A 24,349-nucleotide genomic window follows, 5' to 3' on the forward strand; every position below is an offset into this window, starting at 1 on the left:
TTAACCCTAAATGCAATCTGGTTTCTGACCTTATCCCTTACCTGAAACTGCTCTCTCCCAAATTACTAAGGAACACTTCATTTCCATGACTTCATCCTCAACTTTTTTGACTTCTCTGTCAATGTTTGACATTGATGACTATCTTTTCTCCTCTTAAAGTTTTTGTGACACATTCTTCTGGTCCCCTTCTTGGCCGTCTGATTACTCCTTAACAGCCTTTGTTGGCTCATCAACTATGTAATATGCAATAACTGTAGTATCTCCTAAATCTCTGTCATATGACTCATTTTTTTTTCTCTTTATGCTCTCTCTCTTGGTAACCTTATTAACTTCTATGGGGCTCCATCTGTAGATAACTTCCATATCTCTGTATCTAACCTCAGTCCTAATCCTGCCCTCCAATCCCACATCCTCAAATGTCTTTTTGATATATAAACCACATGTTCTGTAGGCATTTCAGACTCAATACATCTAAAACAAAATTTGTTACCTTTTCTCCAAAACTTAAACCTCTTCTGAATTTCCCTTACTATTTACCATCAAGGGTACCAAGTGCTCCCCAGCACCTTGGTTAGTAATCTCATTGTCATCCTTGTCTCCTCATTCTTACTCCAAATGTTCAATCATTTGCTAAATCTCCTATCCCCATTATCTTCTTTCACATATGTCCCCTTCTTTTCATTTATACAGCTTCATCTTAATTCAGGCTCTCAACACCTCTTACCTGGACTATTACAATACCTTTCTATTTGTTCTCTCCCTCCTGAGTCTCTCCTTATTCCATTACATCCTTTACACAGCCACCAAAGTCATTCTCCTCAAGTGCAAGTCTAACTATCAACCAGCTGCTCAGTAAACTCTAGAAGCTCCCTATTACTTCTAAGAACAAAAACAAATTCCTTTATTTGGCATTTAAAATGTGTTACAAACTAGCCTTTTCCTAACTTTCAAGTCTTCTTATTACTCTCTTCTATACACTCTGTGGTTTAGTCATATGGGCTACTTTCTATTCTGCACATATATGTGTATATAAATACACACATACATACACACATATATTCATTTCCCATCTCCATGCCTTTGCACTGACTCTGTCCACCTCTATCTTTGAATATCCTTAGTTTATTTGAAGGCTCAGCTGAAACACTACAAGCTACCTGAAGCCTTTCCTGATCTCTTTAGATACTTGTGCCCTCCCTCCTAAAATTCCCTTGTATTCATTTTGTGTACATCTATATATCTCTCTCCTGTTAGAATGTAAGCACCCTGAGGGGGTGGACCTATTTTACTTTTGTGTTTGTATCTCTAGCTCCTTAAAAAGGGCTTAACAAATGATTATTAAAAACTTATTTCTCTATCACTTGAGGTCTTCTGGCATAGGATGGATTAACTTAATTTATTAACAAAGCTTTCAGGAAATTCCTCTTCAGATATAAGTTGGATGAAATGGTACTTTACAACTCTGAGATATTTTTGTTATGGTGCTGTTTTATGATTGAATTCTCTCTCAATCTTTGTCACAGCCATCTATTGACCCTTCTTCCTTCCTCAATAACTTCATCACTTGGTTGAGTCTTCCCTCTTTGGTAGTCATCTTCCATGACTTCAATATCCATGTCAAAGGCTTTTCTAATAACGTTTTCACATTTCTTCAATTCCAACAATGTCAATATCTATTCTGAATCAGTTATCCACAAACATGGCCACGCTATAGGACTTTAATATCACTATGTCTCTGAGGTCTTCAACTAACATTATTTTTTCTATTCATAATCTCCTAGCTTTCCACCTTTCCTGTTTCCCCACTCCTCCTTATGTAGTATGGCTATAGCCTAAGAAGAAGGAAATATAAATCTGATAATTGAGCAATCTCTAAAGTAGGAGACTATTGAATATGGGAAGATAAATGCCTTGCTATAATTGTATAGTAACTTCACTGAGGGAGTCAGTTGTTTGCCAATTAGCTAATTAGCATTTTCTAGCATTTTACTTTCATATATACAGTTTGATTGCAGTACCCTGTGTCACTTGAATTATGTTTTCTAGTATTTGAATTCAGATTTCTTTGTCCTACCATTTTTATGATATCACATAGCTATGTGTTCTAAGCTCCTTTGTTCTTACAAACATTACCAGTCATCCATTATCTGTACCAAGGCAGACATAGCATTACCAAACTAAGCCCATTTCAGACATCCTCTGGGAAGATATATTAATTTTTTTTTTGGCTAGGCTATGGGATTAAGTGACTTGCCCAAGGTCACAAAGCTAGTCAGTGTTATGTATCTGAGGCCAGATTTGAACTCAGGTCCTCCTGACTCCAAGGGCAGACCTCTATCCACTGTGCCACCTAGCTGCCCTGATATATTAACTTTTAACTCTCTATTTTCTTCTTTGTGGTTTGAGAGTGCCTTCTAGTACTGGGTGAAAGCCTTGATTTTTCAAGAGAGTTTATTTGTTGTTGCCATTAAAAATATAAATAAAAGAGAACTGAAACAATTTAAAGCATCTCAAGGCCAATATAAATCCCTGTTGAACAAAAATCTCAATAATACAAATAAAATCTATAGTGATAGAAGAGAGTACACCATAGACCTTAGTAATTCCTATATGTAATAATAAAAGGATAACAATAAATGAATAAGTCCATACCTAAGCTCCAAGATTGATTTTAGCCATTAATTTCAACCTTACTCCATCAAGCCTAAAATATCTTGAGTCAGATTAATTTAAATTTCTGTTCCTTTCCTTTTCCCTTCTAAATACCTAGTTTGAGCACTAGAGCACTATGAGAAGAAAGGAAAAAATGTGGAACAGTAGAAAGAGGACCCAGGTTCAAATTCTGTCTTTGATACTTTCTATGTGATCTTGAGAAACTCACTTAATCCCCTTGGAACTCAATTTCCTCATCTGTGAAAGGAAAGGGTTGGCCTCTGAGGTCCCTTCTAGCTTGAGTTCTATGGTTTTATGACAAGAAAGGACTCTAAATAATATTCACAGAGGACTACACTTGGGAAGATGTGGGCAACAATCACGCAGAAGTAAATGTGAATTGATGGGTTGTGAATTTTACACCTGATGGGATAATCCCCGTTATTGGGATCATATATCCAAAATATTGACATGTACTAGGGGAAATTGCTGAATATAGAGTCTGGCCTCTTACTGTGGTATCTGAGTCTACTTATTTGTTTATTTATTCTTGGTGCCCTCATGGCACCTACCTGTGAATTGTTATTAAAACCATAATCACAGCATTTAATTTTAATGCTCTAAAGTAATTTGAAAGTATTGAGCAGAGAGTTTCAATGACAAAAAAAACCAAATCTGCTTATAGACCTGTTCCACTTGTGTTAACAATAATAACAAATGGCATTCAAAAGCACTAATGAATCTAATTTATACTCCTCAGAGAGATTAGTCTTATATTTATATTTATGTAGAAGTATATAAATGCATCTTATAGTTATAGAGATACAAGGTAAAGAGAAGAATATGTTCACATGGTATAGTTTTTCTTTCCTAAGCAACTCACATGTAATGAATCATGCATTCATTCTCACAATGGTTTTAAGATGTCACCTGAAATAATGCACAATGGATTTAGGGTACTTGCTTAAGGAAACCAAACAAGTTAGCAGGAGATTATTTCTCTCAAATTTTGATGATAGTAACTATCTCCTAAGATCAAAGAATGTTTCACACCTAAGTGTGGATCAGAGTCCATGTGAGAGGAAAGATTATCTCTACAACTTGATGTTACACCATTGAAAAGCATTAGAATTCTGAAAATCCTAAGAAATTCTTGGATATCAAATTAAGTTCATACCTTTGTTTCAATTTTGTTTTGTATAATGACTGGAAATTTGTTGACTGCTTCATGGTTAAAGAAAGTAGGAATGTTTACTCTGTTAATAACCATGTGCCAACATGATGGGAAATACTTATCAACTGACTTTTAGTTGACTTGTCATACAGTATCACTGTCTTAAAACTGGAAAAATAGTTGGCCAAACTCACCAATCCCAAGAATATGCAGAAGAGTTGGACGACATCAGTGTATGCAACTGAGTAGAGTCCACCCACCAGGGTATACAGAATTGCAATCAAGGCAGAAACAATAACTGAAATGTTTATATTGATATCAATAATCACACTGATGGTTGCACCTAAACAAAAAGAAAATAGTATCATTGAAGTGTTATGAGTTGTACTTCTTTTCAAGATCATGAATGGTCAAAAATGAGTTAAACTTAAAGGACAATTAGATTTTATTTTCTGTGTAGTTTGATACGTGAGATATTTTCATAGAATGTAGAAAGAGGAGTTTAGAGAGCTAGTCATCTGGTCCAACCTCACATTACAGATGAGAAATTGAGGATTAAAAAAGGGAAGTAACTTCTCCAAAGTCACAGAAATAGTAAATAGGTAGAGCCAGAATAAGAACCTAGGGCTTCTGACTTTAAATTCAATGTTCTTTCTAATTCATCATATTGGAGGAAAACTATTTTCTGCAAATGATGGAATTATATATTTATATCTGAATTGAAACTTGCTAACTATGTAACCCTGGACATGTCACTTAGCCTGTCTGCCTCAGTCTCCTTGTCTGTAAGGTGGGGATAATAACAGTGCCTGCTTCCTGGAGTTGTTGCAAAGATAAAATAATTAATGTACATAAAGTACTTTTGTAAATATTAAAGTGCTATATCAATGCTAGCTATCATTATTATTATTACTGACATTTAAATAGAAGTACTCTTGGAACCATTAATAATGTTACTGTATTTTCCTTTCACATAATTTTAATGCATGTGTAACTATTTTAATTTGGGTTGTCTAGTTAGTAATTCTGTTCAACATACCTTGAAGTCAGATAAAAAAAATACTGCTTGTTGTTCTAAGTAGTCTTTAAAATAAGAATCTAGAGTAGTTTTAGAAATCAATTATATTTTTCTCTACCTTTATGACTTTTATCGGTTGCAAATATTTTGGAAATTATGTCTCCTAGGGATTTGCATTTGATATGACTAAACAGTAATATTGTTAAGATTAACATGCAAATGAGATATTTTACACTTTTATGTGGTATGCAATTACTCTTTTTAAAATTACCTCTTATTATATAGTTAACAGCTAAGTATTCACACCAAGAAGATAGATAATTGAAATGAATAGATGATTAAAAAACCTCTTGTTTGGTCCTGTAAACATATGAATTTTTAAGAATTTATTTTCCTTTCTGATTTTGTGTGTGCATATGGAGACAGTAAAGCTATTTGCTGACTAAAACATAACACCAATGGTAGAGGTTTTACTAATGTCAGGTATAAATAACGAAAGTACAAATGCCATCCATGTGGGTGGAATATAATGACATTATTTTTTTCACTTACCTTTTGTTCTAGTTCAAATTCCATATTTAATTAATTAATATTAATTAATTTCCATATTAAGTCAGAAGACGTTAGAACTTTCTAACCTTAAGTCATATTTGTTAGGGACAAAAGTATGTAATTTCAACTTCGGACATGAGGTTTAAAAGAAAGATAATCAGCCTGGCATACTCTACCCGCCTTTCATTACCTGTGTATAGTGGCTTGTATCCTCTGGTTAGGGCTGAAGAGATGGAAACCTGTATTTATTGGGGAGAGTCTTTGGGGAGAGTCTTCCTAGTCACACCAACCTTCTAGACTAGAACTGAAATGATGAATAAGTTGCTATGAAAAGGCAATAAATCAGGGAGCAGCACTAAGTTACAATGATACCAAAAGGATCACATGCCCAGTGGTAGTGTGAGGGAGAAAGAAAGAGAAGGAGAAGGAGAAAGAAGGGAAAAAGGAAGAGGAGGAGGAGAAGAGAAGACAGAGATAATTTCTGAAACATAATATTCCATGGGAAAGACCAGAGACATTGCGCCATAATCAGGTATAGGCCCAGCTGGAAACAGCTCCCACTATCGGTTCAGATAGGGCAATATGAGGGTATCACAGAATACATCAACACCCTTCAGAGTGAGAAGTATGAATTGCCTTTCTAGGCATGTGCTCCAGCTGCATGCTTTCCTTATTTGGGATTCCACATGAGTGCTCCCGATGTATGTTTATTCTTTCTGCTGATGTATTTGAAGGAAAATAAGACTCAAGTTTGGGAGTGTGAGATATACTATTACCGGTTTTTTTTTTTAGCTGTGATGTTCCATTAAACACCTTTGTTCTGAACTGTGTCTTAATGGCTGACTGGTAAATGTAAGCACATCTTCATTGGGGAATTATGGTAAAACAGAAAAAAATTGTGCAACAAGAGGGGGATCTGAGATCTGTCTCTGTCAGAGAAGGGCATTGCTGGTGTTGTTCAGTCATTTCAGTGGTATGTGACTCTTCATGACCCCATTTGGGGTTTTCTTGGCAAAGATATTGGAGTGGTTTGCTATTTCCTTTTTAGCTCATTTTACAGATGAGGAAACTGAGGCAAACAAGGTTAAGTGGCCTGCCCAGGGTCATCACACAGCTAATAAGTGTCTGAGGTAAGATCTGAACTCAGACCTTCCTGACTCCAGGCCTGGCACTCTATCCACTGTGCCACCTAGCTGCCACTGCCACATGATTGCCCCTGAAGGGAGATCTCACACTAGTTAAATCATGGGTTCATCAGAGCATCAGGTTAAAGAGAACTCAACTGAAAGGAGGCCAGAAAATCCAAAAGAAGGCTAAAGAACAAGGAAAAATAATATTAACCTTAGTTTAACAATTGGAAAAGAAATTAATTGATCGATTTTTCTTATAACTTCAGTTTAATAACATGCTTCAGGCTTTCATTGTATTTTCTGGCTGTTTTCTTCATTATATATTTTTGTTGCTTTATTCTCTATCTCCCTTATAGTTATTCAATTATTTTTCCAAGTTGATTCTATAGAATAACCAGTTCAGATCTAACCATAACCTTTCAGAATTAATTCTATTTTGTTTTCTCCATATTTCAAGAAAGCCTGACTTTGTACCTTAATTGTAAGATGACTTTATTATCCACAACTTGTCCTGAATGTCTTAATAGGTCAATCCATTATGAGGTCTCAGTTGGAATTGCAGTACCTCCATGGTTATACTTTTGTCTACATATCTAAAAAAATACAGAGATGCTACAGAAGGCAGCTAGGTACCTCTTTAGAAGCAGTGAGGTTGTATAGTAAATAGAATGCTAGGTCTAAAGTCAGGATGATTGGAGTTCAAACTTAGTCTCAGACACTTATTATCTCTGTGACCCTGCCCTAAACTGCTAGCTAGGCTTCCTACTAATAAAAATGAGGATAATAACAGCACCTTCTAAGTTGTTGTGAGGATAAAATGAAATAAAATTTATAAAGTGTTTTGCAAGCTTTGAAGTGCTATGTAAATGTTATTTACTGTCATTATTATTAGAGAAAACCTTAATAGGTCAATTTCATTGATGGAGAGCTTTTCAGTTTATGATCTTCTGCTGTGAGCATCAAGATGAAAACTTCTATCTGTTCAGTACTTCTCATACATGTAGTGGTAAATAGTAAATGGTTAATTGTGAGACAGTGACATAACAATGATTCACTATTTCACTGGTATTTTGGTTCACTGAGCTATTTCTGAGTTCTTATTACCAACTGTATTATCTTATCATTCTTAGACATGTCACAATTGTATAGGCGTTGTATGAATATGTTTTAAAAAACAAAGTTAAGCTGTCGCAGCAGTAGCTTAGCAAAGAGGAAAAAGAACTGGCCGTATATTCAGAAACAGTGAATTCAAGTGTTGGCTCTGCTATTTATAAGCTTCACAACTATAAAAAAGACAATCTCTCTGAATCTCCATTTCCTTTTCTGTAAAATGAGTTGTTGTTCATCCTTAATTTTTTTTTTGGCAATTGGGGTTAAGTGACTTGCCTAGGGTCACACAGCTAGTAAGTCATCCTTAATTTTTGAAGAGGACCAATGATATTTCAGGGTGATGTCTTGACTAGTGCCTGAATTGGATCTAAGCAAGGCAGAGTTGTACAAAGTTGTCAGCTTCACTCTCTCTTCCAGAGTCATCAAAGTGTAGTTACAAGACAAAAGTCAAGATGACTGGCAATGACCCAGGAAGCAGTAGATGACCCTGGTGTCTTCAATGTCTGACCAAGCTTTAAGCATTCCACAGCACCTGTTTCAGTCATCTTCATGACCACTGGGAAAAAAAAAGGCTCATCCACCTATTCCATTGGGTGATAGATTGGGGTAGACATCCCTCTAACTCACCTATAGGTTTGAGGCATGTCAATTAGCCTCAACCTCTTTTAGCCCCTCTGACGGTTTTCCTGGGGTGTGGCTGCTGCCCATGCTATAGCTTCTTGGAGCCACAAGTGAAAGTTGAGTGGCAGATGGACACCAAAGATAGAGGAGTAGCCTTGAAAAGGGCTCAGCAAGCCCTCATGACAGACATGCTAGTCCTCCCTGAACATATCATATACCCTGTGCTCTATATATCTCACTGGGTTACACCGAGGAAAATATTTTGCAAAGTGCTACAGAAATGTGAATTATTAATACTAACTACTAAGCCACAGCAATAATGTTATATAAAGTCAAAGCACTCAAACAAGTTGATGCTTTGATGGCTCTTTCAGTTATAAATTAGGGCTGGACTTGTAATTTCATCGGTACTTTGACTCCCAGGTGAGGAAACTCTTTCAGGTAGGCACCTAGAACCTAGATAGATTAAATGATTTGCCCAGGGTCAGTCATCCACTATTGTTAGTGGCAGGACGAATCCAGGGCATCTTGGCTCTCTATCTACTACGCCATGTGCCTCTCTCCTTCAATTATTGAGAGATCAAATTGCTGAGATGTTGCAATATCCCCAGACTATAGATATGGTGCTTTTCATATTTTTAAAATGTACTTTTAAAGCATTAGCTAATTAATCCTGTCCTCTCCCTTCCAAGGTCTTGCCAAATGAATTGATCTTCAGTCAGCAAGAGTGAACATTGTGTATTTTCTCCAAGCTCTCCAGCCCACTCCTTCCTTCCCTGTCAACTCAGCAGGCAGTTTGTTCTGGAAACCTAAAGGGTCTCATGATTAAATCATGGTGAATAGGCTCCCTGTTGCTTTTGAGCTAATGAAGGCAGGGCAAGAAAGGAGCTGCACTTTTGCATACAATTCCATTACTAAGTGGGAGCAGCAGTGTTTACTGAGCATCATTACCCGGCATAAGCAGGCAGCAGCACCAGCCATTACAGTTTCTTAAGGTACCTTAGAGATATGAGGCTCCTTTCTTTCCTTTTTTAAAGTCTCTCTCTCTCTCTCTCTCTCTTCTCTCTCTCTCTCTCTCTCTCTCTCTCACTTTCTCTCTCTCGTTCTGTCTCTCTCTCTCTGTCTGTCTCTCTCCCCCTCCTCCCCCTCTGTCTCTTTCTCTCTGTCTTTCTCTGACTCTCATTCTTTCCCTCTCTGCCTGTAAGAGGACAAAATCATAACCAACCTACTGCTTAATATTGGCCAACGTGGTCGTACCAAAGGCAAAAATCATAAGTACATATTCAAGGAGTGCTTTATATACCTCATCTCATTTGATCCTTCCAACAAACATGTGAGGTAGGTCCTACGTGTTATCTTTTTCTTTTTCTCATTCCCATTCTATAAATGGAAACATCAAACCCTTAAAGAGGTTAACTGATCCATGATCACATAGCTCACAAGTGTCAGAAGCAGGATTTGAATCTAGTTCTTTGTGATATCAAGTCCAGTACTCAAAGCATTATGTCACACCACCTCTACAAACACACACACACACACACACACACACACACACACACACACACACACACACGTTTTACCCTTATATTTCTTTGCCTAGGGAAGTGCAAGTAGGATATATTGGACATAATGACTTCTCAGGTTCCTTCTAACTATAGATTCTATCTTTTTCTGATGCCCCTGAATACCACTCCCTTCCGATTAGTATAGCATGTAAGCTTATAAGTACCTCGTATAACAGAGCAATAGTAGGAAGTAAAATTGCAAAGAGGAACCTAGAAGTCACTTACAGACTGTCCTATAAATTAAGGGAGCACAACAATACTTACAAACTCCCTCATAAATTAGAGGAACATAGGAGCTACTGAAAATTGTCTTCCTAGGTAACTAAGATCACATCCTGAGACTATATGCTAAAACAGGGGAAGCCAGCTAGGTTTTAATGTAAGGATCCCTTGGTCCTGTAGTCTATAAGCCTCAGATAAGCTCCAGACATACACAGTAAAACCAGTAGAACACCATCTCAAGCATTATGCTAATGATGATGTTGATATATTAATGAACTGACAGCAAGAGTTAGTCTATCCCCTCCAAACCCTATAAAACTGAATCCCCAAACTCCTATGCTTCTCTCTGACCTGGGACACCTCACTCAGTTATGGGTCTATGCTGTTTGAGTCCTCCCAATTCCAATCTGTGGTTATGTAAATACTCTCTATGTCCCTCCCCTTCTTCATTCTTTTCCCCATGCTGCCTATGTTCTTCCACCATCCCATCTCTCTGTATTCTCTGTGCCTTATTAAAGTATGATTGAAGAATTCCTCACTGCTTGCTGCTATCTTGGTCTCTCCCTGGGAGTATCCAAAAACTCAAGTGTGCCTGCCCCTTTCTGACCCAAAGGATCACTTAGAGGTCCTGTTCCTTTAGTCATAAACAGTGAGCACAAAGACTGAGGCTTATGCTATTCATAGTAACTCCTACCCTTGAATAAGCTGGGTGCAATGAATTCATGGGCAGAAAGCAAGGGTAAGTAGCTGAACCATGAGTTCCCCAGGAGATTTTTTTTCCTTTTATGTGGGTCACAATAAATCAATAATTTATAAATTAATTGACAATTCATATGTCTCAGACAAAGGAGACTTTAATCAAATCATTTAATATTACTGTGTCTCATTTCTCAACTATGAAATGAGGGTAGTGGTCCAGGTGGCCTCTACATACCTTCTATCTCTAGATCTACGATCCTAGACATTCAAGAAAAACAGGCAATCAGCAGCTGTGGAGAGTTTAAGAGCATCTGGTCAGTAGCAAGAAAATCTGGGTTCATGTCTTGACTGATATTTGCTAATTGTGAAACTATGATGAAGTCATTTAACCTTTCTAAGCCTCAGTGTCCTCAGCTATAATGTAGGAATATAAATACAGCACTCAAACTACTTACTTCACAGAATTGTTGTGGGAAAAGTGTTTTGAAAATCTTAAATTGATATACAGAATTGTCTGATTGTATATTTTAGACCCAAGACTTCTTAATCTGAATTCTGTTAACTTATAACAATTTTTATAATTATTTTAAATATAGTTGGTTTACTTTTTATACCTATATATCTCATTTTATGCCTTTAAACATTATTCAGAGAAAGAGTCCATAGATTTCACCACACTGCCAAAGGGTTTGAGCAGCTAGTGATGCAGTGGATAGAGTGCTGGGTCTGAAGTTAGGAAGGCTAATCATCCGAAGTTCAGATCTGGCCTCAGACACTTAATGGCTGTGTGACCTTGAGTGAGTCACTTAACCCTATTTACCTTAGTTCTTCATCTGTAAAATGAGGTGGAGAAGGAAACGGCAATCCCTTCCAATGTCTTTGCCAAGCAAACCCAAATGGGGTCATAAAGAATTGAATACAACTGAAATGACTGAACAACAACAACACAAACCAAAGGGGTCTAGGATACAGAGAGAGAGAGAGAAAAAAACCAGTCTTTCTTTTGCCTAAAAGACCAGATGGTATCTCAAGGTCCTATCTATATAGTACGATGATTCATAAACATGGCACAAGAACTATTGGACCAGTAAAACATATTCTCCTGAGAATCTTAGTAATTTGCTGGCAGCAATTTAGATATCAAAGAAAGTAAAGAGGTAATTGAGAGCCAGCAAGCCACAGCTACAGAGTTTCTTATGGACAGATAATTCCCCAAGGACCAAGAAACCTGCCAATAGGATCCCACAAACCAGTTAATATTCTAGAGAAGCTAGGAGAGCTCATTCTGAACAACTTAAAGACATTCCTATATAACGTTTCCATGACTGATATTATTTCACAATGACTATTATAATATCATTTCCTCTAATGCTGGTTCTTTTGTGTGCGTGTGTGTGTGTGTGTGTGTGTGTGTGTGTGTGTGTGTGTAACAATTATTGACATGAATTGGTGGCATGTCTATACTATAATCCATTTTAAAAATAGTTTCTCCTTAGAATTCACTAGATTGGTATTGAAATCCTTCAATTCCTTGATTGACTTCCTGGATTGGTTGGTTTTTCATTGTGGTTGCTGTTTTTGTACTGAATTTTCCTTCAAAGTACTGTCAACATTTTCAATTCAATCTGATTCAATTCAACAAACTTTCATTAAGCATTTATTATATGCAAAGTATTATTCAGTGCTTGGAAAAGAAAGACAAAAACTATAAATCATTCCTAGCTTATCTTCTATTGGAATTTACAGTAGCAAGGCTTGTCTTTTGAATGAGAGGAAATGGAATTTAAAAGTTAAAAGCTCCAGAAATGATAATATCTTTTATTCTGTTTATTGTCCAGTGCTATATCTATAATTTTTTTTTTTTTGCCTAGGGCAGGCAATTAGAAACTCTGTCAAGTCAACTTATTAAACAAATTCATTTTGGAGCATGGCGGAGCGAGCAGTGAGGGAGACAGAACACAAAAAGGGTATAGTGGGAATATTGAAATGATCAATGAGTGAGGCAGATAGATGGAGCAAGCTGTTTGTGGCTTCCTATTTTAATTAATTTTTCTTGTTAATTAGATGTTAAGCAAGATTGTTTCCATGATAATGAATAAGTGCAAGGGCTCAACGTCATTGCCCTGCCCCAACTATGCTTCTGGTTGTACCTCCGGTTGAGGACCTCAGATACTGCATAAAATGATCACACTTATTTTTGCAATAGCTTTTGGGGGAAAGATGGGAAAAGAAATAGCTATATCATACAAAAGATAAAAAAAAAACAAGGCTTAAGAAGGTTAAATGATCTATGTCCAAAGTCACCAATATAGTAAATAGTAGAAATTATTCTTTAGGTTCCTTACCCAAGGCAGAGAAAATAGCTGCAGCCCAGAACATTTCCCCCATTAGGGCAGGAATAAAGATGAGTCCACCCATGCGCTTCCCATAGAGTTGCTGAAATGGATCTAACATTGTCACATACCCTTTGGAACGCATGGGTTTTGCAAAAAACAGACCACCTAAAACCAAAACAGAAGAAACATAAAATTTTAAAAATTTATTATACAATTATTATCTTCCATAATGTATGTTATAATTTTTTTTTACATCTATGCAAAGTGTAATAATTTCCTAAGGGACTTCAATGTTTTTTGGGAAAGCCATAAAATTGGGGGATAGAGGAAAAATCAGGAAAAAAAGGAATGTTTCTCACCTCCCAGTGAAATCTAAAAGCACAGAAAGATGGTAGAGGAGAAATCAAAGTCTAAAATAGTTTCTGCTTGAAGTTGAAGCTGAAGAATTTAGCAATGGAAAAATGAAAACTATAAAAATTCTTCACACTAAAATAACACAGAGGTCCCCCCCTGTGGCATTATCTTAAGTCTTACAAAACTCAACATATAGTATTTGCATTTTCAAGATATTATTTAGGAATTTGGTATGAGTGCAAAGCTCTAGTCTGAGTCAATGCAAGTCTTCAGAAGGATCTGAATGCAGATCTCACCCAGGCTATGACTAATATGGTCAGCTCAGGGCCCTAGGCAAATCTCTGAGACTACACATTCAGAATAGTTACAGTTATTTTATCTCTTGCTATTATCTTCTTTCATTCTTGTTTTTGATTTATGTGGTCTCTTCTTCAGATTCAATGCCAATGGTATGCAAAATTCACGCACATTTGAAGATGATTTGATAATTCTAATAGTAAAAATACTAATGATCTATAGGTAAACTATCATCGAAAGAAGTAAAATAAGAGATAAAACTTATTGAATCCTTAGCATTCTGTCATTATCTTAAAAGAAACTCTTTGAGACATTCTATCAAATGATCAAATTGTCCATGCCTTAATACTCTGCTGCTTGTACATCTGTGTAAATTTTTTTCATAAATACTTCAGTTAAATATTTCTATAGTGTCTATTATATTCCCTATATAAATATAAGGTAGTGCTTAGAGAGTCAGCCTTGGAATCTAGAGGATCTGAATACAAATTGTACCTTTACCAAATACTATGAGTATGGCTAAGTTATTCAATGTCTCCACACCCCAGACAATTCTCTTGAACTATCAGTTCAGAATAATTACAGATATGCATTGGTAGAGAGAGTTTTATCACTAAGAGTTCCCTTTACCAATGTAATCACACAAAAATCCCCAATGCATACAGAGAAAGAAAAAGACATAGATTTCTGCAATGATTATTATTATAATACTTCCACAGTGAAATACAGAACAATTAAAAGACATTTTCTTATACATCTATTCTGACGAAACAAAATGCATCAAAAATATGTTTTTTCCAGATTATGGCATGTAACTTAATGGACAGAATATTGAGTGACTTAATTTCTGTCTCTCTGTGTCTCTATCTCTCTGTTTCTGTCTGTCTCTCCCTCTTCTTTCTCCTCCTCTCCTCTACCTTTACCTCTCTACCTCCAATTTCATCTTCCTTCCTCTTTTTCTCTCTATGTATGTGTGTGTGTGTGTGTGTGTATGCATAGAGATAATATAAAATGTTTAATAGGTACAATAGCAAAATAATGATTTGGGCCCCCAATTTAAGAGGAGTGGGAGATTTAACTTTGGGTACATTGTGGGAAATGATGCAGCAATTGCAGAAGTGCCAGAAAACCCACTCTTCCATAGCAATAGTTTTGTACATCACTACATGCTGGTGAATCAAGATGTAAAATTACTGGTTATTAACTTAAAAGCTAATGGAAAGACTCATGGAGGCAATAAGAAGGCTGACACATGCCACCAACGATTGCTTGTGTCAGAAAAAGTATGGAAGACATCATCCAAAATGTGAGGTAGACTACAGAGGGAGAGTTGAGATGCTAGGTTGTGACTTTTAAAATTCTAAAAGCCAGAGGAAGGAGTCTAGCTCATCTAGTGTTTCTTATGGAGGATGTATGGAAAGATATGTATGAGAATTATGTACAATGAAATACAGCAGAATTTCAAACTTTATCAGTGGAGAGCTTGCCCACGCTAAGATCATTGATCCATCTGTGTCTACTTAGTCACTGTGTTCCAACTTTTTTCTTACCTAAAACCAGGCTAAGTGAGTATCCAATTGGTGCTTGTGCCCAAGCCAAACCATAACCTGGTACATAAACTGCCTCAGCTGTCCCATTTATGTAACCTCCTCCAACCCAGGTGGCTGAAAAAGAATGAAACAATAGGAAATCAAGTTATATTTCTACACAATCACTTAGTCTTTTAAGTGGCCATCATTATTTTTATTCATTATATGATGCAGGAAAAAACTATTATCTACAATACAATAAGCAATCTTCCCCATATCTTTTAAAAATTTTCCTTACAAAGGTGGAATTCTGGCTATATTCATCTCAATGTTGGTTTTGTCATTTGTAAAAGGAGGAAATTGAATTAGTTGACTTCTAAAGTTTCCTCTAGCTCTAAATCTGTGGTGTTATGATTCCATTTCCCTATAATCTCCTCCAGTTTACATGTTTGCTCTCTCCTTGCTAATCATGATTATTCTGAAGTGGGGATGGTTGCAGTACAGCTGTTTGTATGTTGAATCCACAGGACTGTGCCAGTCAAGCAACATATCTACAAATGTGTATTAAGCACCTACTATGTGCTTTGCTAAGTATTGGGTATACAAATTGTAAAAATGGAAGCAACCCTCCTCTCCGGGTGCTTATGATGCCAATGTTGTCTATTTTAAATGCAAACTTCTATACTTTTTGTGTACAGGATACAATTATGCATGGGATATTTATTGATGATAATCCTTAAAATTTTTTCAGTAGAACAGTTGCCATTATGCCAGGAAAGAATAAAATATAAGCTCCCTGAGGACAAGGACTTCTTGGCTTTTGCCTTTGTAGCTCTAGTACCTAGTAGGCATTTAATGTCTGTTAACTGAATTGAATTGACTCTTGTTCCAAACTTTACTCAAGCAGTATCCTATGCCTATAATGCCCTCCTTCCCAGTCTCTGCCTATTGGCAACCTAACAATTAATCAGTCCCACCTCCCTTATTATGCTACCCCTGAGCCCCTCCCACCTCTAACTATGAAACAGTTTTACCTCAGAGGATCATAGAATTAGAGCTGGAAAAAAACTAGACTTCTAACTACCTTAGGTCAACTCCCTCATCTTATACAGACTGAGGCAGAGAAATTCCAAAGATAGTTCAAGTCCCTGAGATAGTAAATACCAAAATCATTATATGAACCTAAACCACCTGACTCCAAATCCAAGTAGGACTCTTTCTTTCATACTAACCTCTCCTAATCTGATCCCATTACATTTTATATTTATATTTTAATTTGCATCCTATTTATCTGGGTATGTGTCTTATCTTCTTCTACTCGATTGTAAGCTCCTTGAGGGCAAAGTCCTTATGTTATTTATGATTTTATCTCTTTACCTCCAAAAATAGCATGTTACACTTGATAGTTCAATAAATACTTGATGAGCAAATGAATGAACTATGCTCAGTATAGTACTCATGTGGTGAAATACGAATTACAAATCTAGGTGATATAGTGGATAGAGAGCTGGAATCAGAAAGACCAAGATCAAATCTAGTCCTAGACGTTTTCTAGGTGTGTGGCCTTGGGCAAGTCACTTAACCTCTGCTTGTTTCAGTTTCTTAACTAAAATGGCATTGATAATAGTACCCACCTCACAGGGTTGTAGTGAGAATCAAATGAGATAATATTTGTAAAATGTGCTTAGCACAGTATCTGACACATAGTAGGTGCTTTGCAAATATCATCATCATCATCATCACTATATGACAATTAAAACTTCTAAACTAAAGATTTTGTTTGCTTTTAGACTAGTTTTCCATGAGCAACAAGAAGTGAGAAATATTCCCTTTCCCTAGACAATGATTGTGCCTCTTCTTAAATCAAATGTTTTTGTAGTGTAATAGCACTGAATTAGTTTGCTGGCAAAGGCATGATGGGGCCACCTGAAGCATATCTGATGCCAGGAAAGATCTTGAGATGAAACAGTTATTTCAGAAAAGACTCAATTAAATTACACCATTAGAATGAAACAACAAATTAGATTAACATCAAACAACATAAAAATGGGTTGCATATATGAGTAAATATGCATTCACTCAGTTAACTTTTATTAAGTATCCACTATGTGCCAGGCACTGTGCTAAGCTATAGGAGTTAAAGATAAAGTAAAATTCAACTCCATCAGTAGAGAGGAGGATGATAAGAAAAGGAATGTAAATGAGGGGGACTGAAGCATCACTATTAAAACCAGTCAGTCCATAGACATTTATTAAACACCTATTACCTATTATGCAGCTAGATGGCACAGTGGATAGAGTGTCAGGCCAGATGAGTCAGGAAGACTCATCCACCTAAGTTCAAATTGGGCCTCAGACACTTATGTGGCCAAGTCACTTAACCCTGTTTGCCTCAGTTCCTCATCTGTAAAATGAGCTGGAGAAGGAAATGGAAAACTACTCTAATATTTTTGCCAAGAAAACCCCAAATGAAGTCACAAAGAGTTGGACATATATGGACAACAATGAAAATCAGACATTAGGATTGTGGTGGGTCCAGCGAGCCATGGGAAGGACCTCCGAGTTCAAGTAGTACTATTGCCTGGTAACAGATCCAATATGAAGTCCCAGAATAAACAGCATATTGGGTCACAGTGGTAATAATGGTAATAATTACAAGTGACATATATCTAATATGTATACATATATATATATACACACACACATATATGTACATGTATATATATATGTATACATATATATGTACACACATATGTAGATATATTTATACAGTGCTTTAAAATTTGCAGAGTTTCCTTTATGTACATTACCTCTTACCATGAGATTCTCCATAATCTTTTTTTTTTTTTTGCCTAGGCAATGGGGTTAAGTGACTTTCCCAGTGTCACACAGCTAGTATCTGAGGCCTGATTTAAACTCAGGTCCTTCTGACTCTAGGGACAGTGCTCTATCCACTGTACCACCTAGCTGCTCCTGATTCTCCATATTCTTGTTTATGTTTTTGTTCTTAATTCCCATGTTCATTTGTGACTACAGTGCATTAAAATTGTGAGTACAATGCATTGAAATAGATGTCACAGGCCTTTCAGTAAATCTGACCAGTGGAAGAGCCTTTTACTTTTTCTTTCAATTTTCTGCTGTCTTGAAATCTCTAAAGCTCATGATATTTCCTCAAAACAGTCTACACACATCTATCAGGCTAATTTTCATTTGGTATGAACAGGTTGAGTTTAGAATTTGATTGCAATGAATGTTTCTTTTAAAGAAAAGACATGGCTACACTATCTCCTTTTTTTTCAGCACAGACCAATTAGCCTTAGTTGCTACTGTCATCTATGTTGTTAATTGTTCAGTCATTTGTTTTCCCCTCTTTGTGACCCCATTTAGGGTTTTCTTGGTAAAGATAGTGGAGTGGTTTGCCATTTCTTTCTCCAGCTCATTTTTACAGATGAAGAAACTGAGGCAAACATGGTTGTAACTTACCTAGACTCATATAGCTGGTAAGTGTCTAAGGCCAAATTTGAACTCAGGTCTTCCTGACTCCAGATCCAGTGCCATAGAGTACCCTGTACCATCTAGCAACTTTTACTGTCACCTATACCAGCCTGCTAAATAATAAGCAACATGAGATACCATATATGTATATACACATATATATGTATATACTACATATGTATATACATATATGTATGTGCATATACACACAATATATACATAAATCACATATGTACACATATATGATATACACATGTGTATTTGTATCAGTGTTGTAAGGCTTACAAAATTTGCTTTGTATGTATACACACATATCTATATTAGTTGTAATTAATATTATTATTATGATCCAAGCTGTTATTAGAGAAACTCGAAACAAAATTTAATGAGATGAAATGTCTCTAGTTTGTTTTATTTTAAAAAGGTAAAAACAATAGCAAAATATATTACCAAGTGGTATTAAATACCAAAGATTCTTTGTATAAAATGAGAACATTTGAAATGAGTTAGTTGATATAGAGTAATATATCACCCATCCTCCCCATATTCTACCTTGACCCTAAGCCTTTTTTTCTGGATTATTAACTAATAAATAATAAGTAATATTCTTCTTCTTCACTTCTAACCCTGTTACAGTTTCAAGTTATACATTTAAGTATTAAACAGTTTAGAGAGGCTTTCATTAAACAGCCTTCTAGGGGTTTAATCACGGAATAGTGTGTTTTTACAGTTACGAAACCTGTAGCTATTTCTTCCTGGAAAGGTTGTTAACAATTGAGACTGACACCTGTACCAGCAATATTTGGTCGCACAAACACAATTTTTCATCATGGTGGTCTTTTGTCCTTTAGGCTAAAAGGAAAATTACTGTGAGACTGACTATAACTTATAATTGTATAATTTTAATTTAGTTAATATTTGATTATACAAAATCTTCATTTTAGACCCTTTGATCAAGCAATAAAAATATTTTTCTATTGAAAGTTCCTTATAATCATGATGAAAAAATGCTATCACTTCCAGAGAGAGAACTGATGAACTAAGTGCAAAATGAAGTGTAATTTTCACTTTATTTTTTTTTTTTTGCTTTTTTCAAAAAAAATACAACTAACGTAGAAATACATTTTGCATGATTTCACGTGTATAATTGATGTTACATTGCTTGCCTTTTCAGTGAGTGGGGGAGAAAGAGAATTTGGAATTCAATATTTAAAAAGAAAAGAATGTCAAAATAAATAAATAAATAATGAATTACATTGTTAAAGAAAAACAAAAACAAACAAAAAAAGATAAAACGTTCCTTATGTGACTATAAGCAATGAGTGCAAAAGGTTGGGGGGGACAAGGAATTGTTTTTTACCTTTTATTTTTTAAAAGGATAGTTATCTTCCCTGTAGAATAGATGCAGGATGGTCAAACGGTTGTATAATTATTTAACAAATTTAATGTACAAAATCAAGATAAAATTAAATCGTGGACTATTTATGTTATGAGAAAAACAGGGCTCCTGAAAGAGATCTTGATTCTTTTAATAAAATGATTAGAAACTAAATATTTCCAATATATTTTCATAACTTGGCACATACCTTGGGAAAAAATTGAACAAGAACAAATTGAGAGCCATTCTGTGATGGACATAGCAGATCAGCAGGTGCTTAATCCACACCCAACCCTTTTTATCCCCAGTAATGTTTATAGATCTATGAAGGGAGTTGTCCTAGTGCTTTAATCCTATCTCAGATACTTGTAGTACACTGGCTATATAAATTTCTGAAATATGAATTATTGTATCCAATAAATCATTCCAGAATATTTTATGCTTAAGCTAGGCAAAGTCATACATTCAAGACACAGAAATATTTTTCACCAACTCAGTCCTGGCAACATAACTATGCTATGTAGAAACACATATTGTTAATGGAATTTCAGGGCTCGACTATCAGAATTTCAGAGCTGCTATTTTTCAGTTGGCACTGGGAGAAAGAAGAAAAGACTGTCAATGCAAGGGGTATTATAATAATTTAAAATGACATTAATACACTATAGACTTTGAGATGCTGAAAACATAATTCTTTTAGTCATTAGTAATTAGTGAACATTTGTGTATCAAATACAGACATATGCACATGCTTTTTCCACTAATTTTCATTTATCTCCTGAAGTGACATTCTGGTGAAAAGGATGAAAAGCTGGACAATACTGCAGAACACAATGAATTGATGGAGAAGAGAGAATGATGAGAGTGAATTTTTTCCTAGGGCACTCCCTACTGTTTCTTCTCCTCTATTTTTATTAGCAATATATGTCTTCAATGATCTTGCATTAGAGCATTATATTGCTCACATTCAATTTTCATTTTTTCAGTAAATAAATTTTTAGTACAAGAATATTGGTTATAAATTAAGATTTCAATCCAGTGGAAATTTTTACTCTTGATTTTATCTGCTTAGATTTTTTTTAAATGACAAACCAATAAGTAATATTCCTTGCCTTTTGTCATTTAAGATTTTACTAGAAACAATATTACCCTGGTATCTACTAGTATGACAAGGCCCTGATTAGTTTCCTCTTTATTACTGGAGATTATATGCTCTACTCATCTTAATTTTGACAGCCAGGACCGATTTAGGCTTTTCATCGGTCTCTTTGCTTTCACATTGTTTCCATTCCATCAACCAAAATCAACCCTGATTGAGAAACATTTCAGTCTATGTGTTTATTCATTGATATTCTACTAAGAAATTTACTATAAAGTCAATTTTGCTATAAAATTTTATGGCTCTTAGGCTTTAAAACATTTTGATTTTGAAAAACTTTTATATAGTTATCTAGACTATTAGAACTTTACTAGTTTAGCAACAGAGAGGGCTTCTTCAAATCAGTGAGTACATGGAGTTGAAGATCAAGCTCTTTGCCTTTATCACTATATAAGTCACAAAGCATCAACACAGCTTTTCTTCAAAGGAAGCCTATAAGATGAAAGGTAAAATCTTGGCACCTACCAGTCATGGTAAATCCACCAACTAGCAAACCTATATCTCTGCCACCAACTATAATGGCTTCACTGCGTTCTTCTGAACTTCCACTGTTCTTGGTTTTCCAAGCAGCCCATATTCCCACCATCAATATCAGAAGATAGAACACAATGATGGCTATCAGTCCTTCCACATGGAAAGCCATCTTCAGCTAGAGATCTTGATTTGTCTCCCAGGTTGGCTATTTCATTAAGGATTCTAAGGAAAAATACAATAAGACTTGTAATTCATTAATATAATTGTTCTAATAATAACTGTAATACACTATTAACTGAGGAGAAGCTATGTGCACTCCAGGTGATGAATTTGATAGTCTGCATGGCTTAAAAAAGCATTATATCGAGAACAACCTAAAACCATTACTAAATATTATTGAATATAATTATAAGCTAGGGTTTTTTTTAATCAAGTAAGAATTTTTACATAGAAAATTAAGTTGGACATACTTCTTATAAATAGCTTTGATCGCTGGTGTTTAGTGGTCTTTCAAAGAGAAAGAAACAAAGAATCTTACATCAACTCACCAAGTTTATGAGAACACTTGCTAAGAATATGGCTCTATATAATTTTATAAGTAATTTTCAATACTTTTTTACCTGAGTATTCTGATGTCTTAAGTGAATCAGAACTTCACTAGTCTGTTTAATTAGTGAATTTATCAGAACTTTATGTGCAATATCAAACAAACATATATGGCTTTAAAAACAATTTGATAAATATAAACTAAACCCTTTTAGGAAAGTCAATATCAAATACACCTTACTAAGTCATTTCCATAGCTGCTCACTACCTAGTGGTGTAGAATCTCCCCACCCCCATCCCTGAAAAAAAAAAACAACTCCTCCCTCCTTCCCCCACACAGTCTTTAAAATGGAATGTAATCAGACAATCTCTCCATGAACAAAAAATGGATTTGTCTTTTAAGTTTCAAGACGCCGAAAAATATAATAAATCCCTAAAATCACCAAAAGTGTCGAATATTGAGTTAAGGGGACCGGTTCTAACTGTTCCCCTCAGATTGTTTTTTTCTTTTAGATGCCACACCTGTCCACTGTTATCAGGTTAACCAAGCAGGTTACTGAGAATACACCCATGTAGGTGGGCACGAAAGGACTTTCCTTATCTAGGAAAAAGTAGACCAAGAGAATGGCAGGGCTAAGCCTATCTCTGGAAATTAGTCAGCAAAAGTAGTTTCCTTAGATGCTCATTCCTACATTTCTACCATATCTTCCTCTCCCAGCCAGTCCTCACCCCGACATCCAGGTGCACATAGCTCTTGTCCCCTTCCAGTGGAATACTTTGATCCCATCACCTACTGCACTCTTTGCCTTTTTCCCTTTACCCCTTCCTTTTCAGTTTCTTTGTCTCCACGCCTCCCTGAGCCGGCACCAACCTGCTAGATCTCCGCTGTAATTTAGATCGATCTATCGGGGCGGAGGAGGACGGAGAGTTTGATATGATCCCCTCCAGAGACCCTTTCAAGGACTCAGGTTAAACCTGTTAAAGATGTTCCAGCCCCGCCTCAGTGGGAATCGCGAGCGTACCTCCTCTCTGGCACAAACTCCAAAAAATGTACCTAAGTCCAGTCTGGACGCGGGAACGTCCTACCTTGATCCTACCTTGCTTTTCCCTCCCTTGTGAGCCTTCCGCAGGAGATTCTCGGGACTCAGCCCTCCTCCGGGGACACCCTCGCTGGCTCCTCCAGCAGGAAAGATGCGTGCGGCCCCCCGTGGGCTTCTGGGGAGACGGAGGATGAGATTGGTAACGGCCCTGGAGGCAGCAGGAACAGCAGCAGGTTTCTTGTAGAAGCCTCCCTCTAGTCTACAAGTATCTCAGCACCCCGAGTTTCAGTCTAGTTTGTGGGTGGGGCACAGGATTATGGAATATTCGTAGGGAAGACGAGATTCGGAGGGCCGGGGTACAGCTGGGCTTAGGAGCGGAGCTAGGCTGGGGGATTCCGTGGGTGTTAGACGTGATTGTCAGGCTAAAGAAAACACCCTTTCTTTATAAGGGGAGGAGAAGTAGGGGTATTCGTCAGAGCTCGAAAGCTGGACGTCAGAGAAAAGTGAATAAGAGAGTACTTGGGGACAGCGCCCGTCTGGGCGTCTCGAGGTGGACGAAAGGTTGAAAGCAAAGGAGAGATGAGGGAAGGAGTGAAAAAGGGCGGTGTGCCAGGGGAGGGAGAGGAGAAGGAGGAGGAGGAGTCCTTGGATGATGGAGGTAGTAAAACCACTGGTGGTGAAAGAGGAGGGGGACCGTGACGAGAGAAATGGGAGATGAGGAAAAGGAAACAGAGGGTGTATGGAGAGATGGGCAAGTTTCCCTCCCCCCAGGGGGAAAGTGACTGTTCAGAGCAATATCTGATTTCAAGAAGAGCAACAAGTGAATAGGTGCAGCCTCTTAAGACCTCTAACATCCAATACAGTGTTTTCCCATGCTTGAGTGGAGAGGAGGCAGCAGATGAGGAGGACAACTTCAGATATATTGAGTCTGGAAATGGGGTGACATTTCTTCATTTAAAAATTCCCCTAAATACCTCTGTCTGATCCAGGAAAGGCAT

The 24,349-nt window shown here is 36.5% G+C and overlaps 1 protein-coding gene across 1 annotated transcript in view; it reads right to left on the reverse strand.

The window, feature by feature from the left end:
- The window catches only part of SLC5A7 (solute carrier family 5 member 7), a 45,795-nt gene extending 21,788 nt beyond the window's left edge, over positions 1 to 24,007 (reverse strand). The window contains exons 1-5 of the mRNA XM_020979510.2: positions 23,409 to 24,007; positions 21,757 to 21,987; positions 15,281 to 15,394; positions 13,089 to 13,244; positions 4,021 to 4,169 (exon numbers count right to left, since the gene is read on the reverse strand). Coding sequence (XP_020835169.1) covers positions 4,021 to 4,169; positions 13,089 to 13,244; positions 15,281 to 15,394; positions 21,757 to 21,934 — 597 coding nt within the window. The 5' untranslated portion in view covers positions 21,935 to 21,987; positions 23,409 to 24,007. The remainder of the gene's footprint in view (positions 1 to 4,020; positions 4,170 to 13,088; positions 13,245 to 15,280; positions 15,395 to 21,756; positions 21,988 to 23,408) is intronic.
- Positions 24,008 to 24,349: the final 342 nt, after the last annotated feature.

This window comes from Phascolarctos cinereus, unplaced genomic scaffold (assembly GCF_003287225.1).
Source record: "Phascolarctos cinereus isolate Bilbo 61053 unplaced genomic scaffold, phaCin_HiC Scaffold_7;HRSCAF=346, whole genome shotgun sequence".
Classification (NCBI taxonomy): domain Eukaryota; kingdom Metazoa; phylum Chordata; class Mammalia; order Diprotodontia; family Phascolarctidae; genus Phascolarctos; species Phascolarctos cinereus.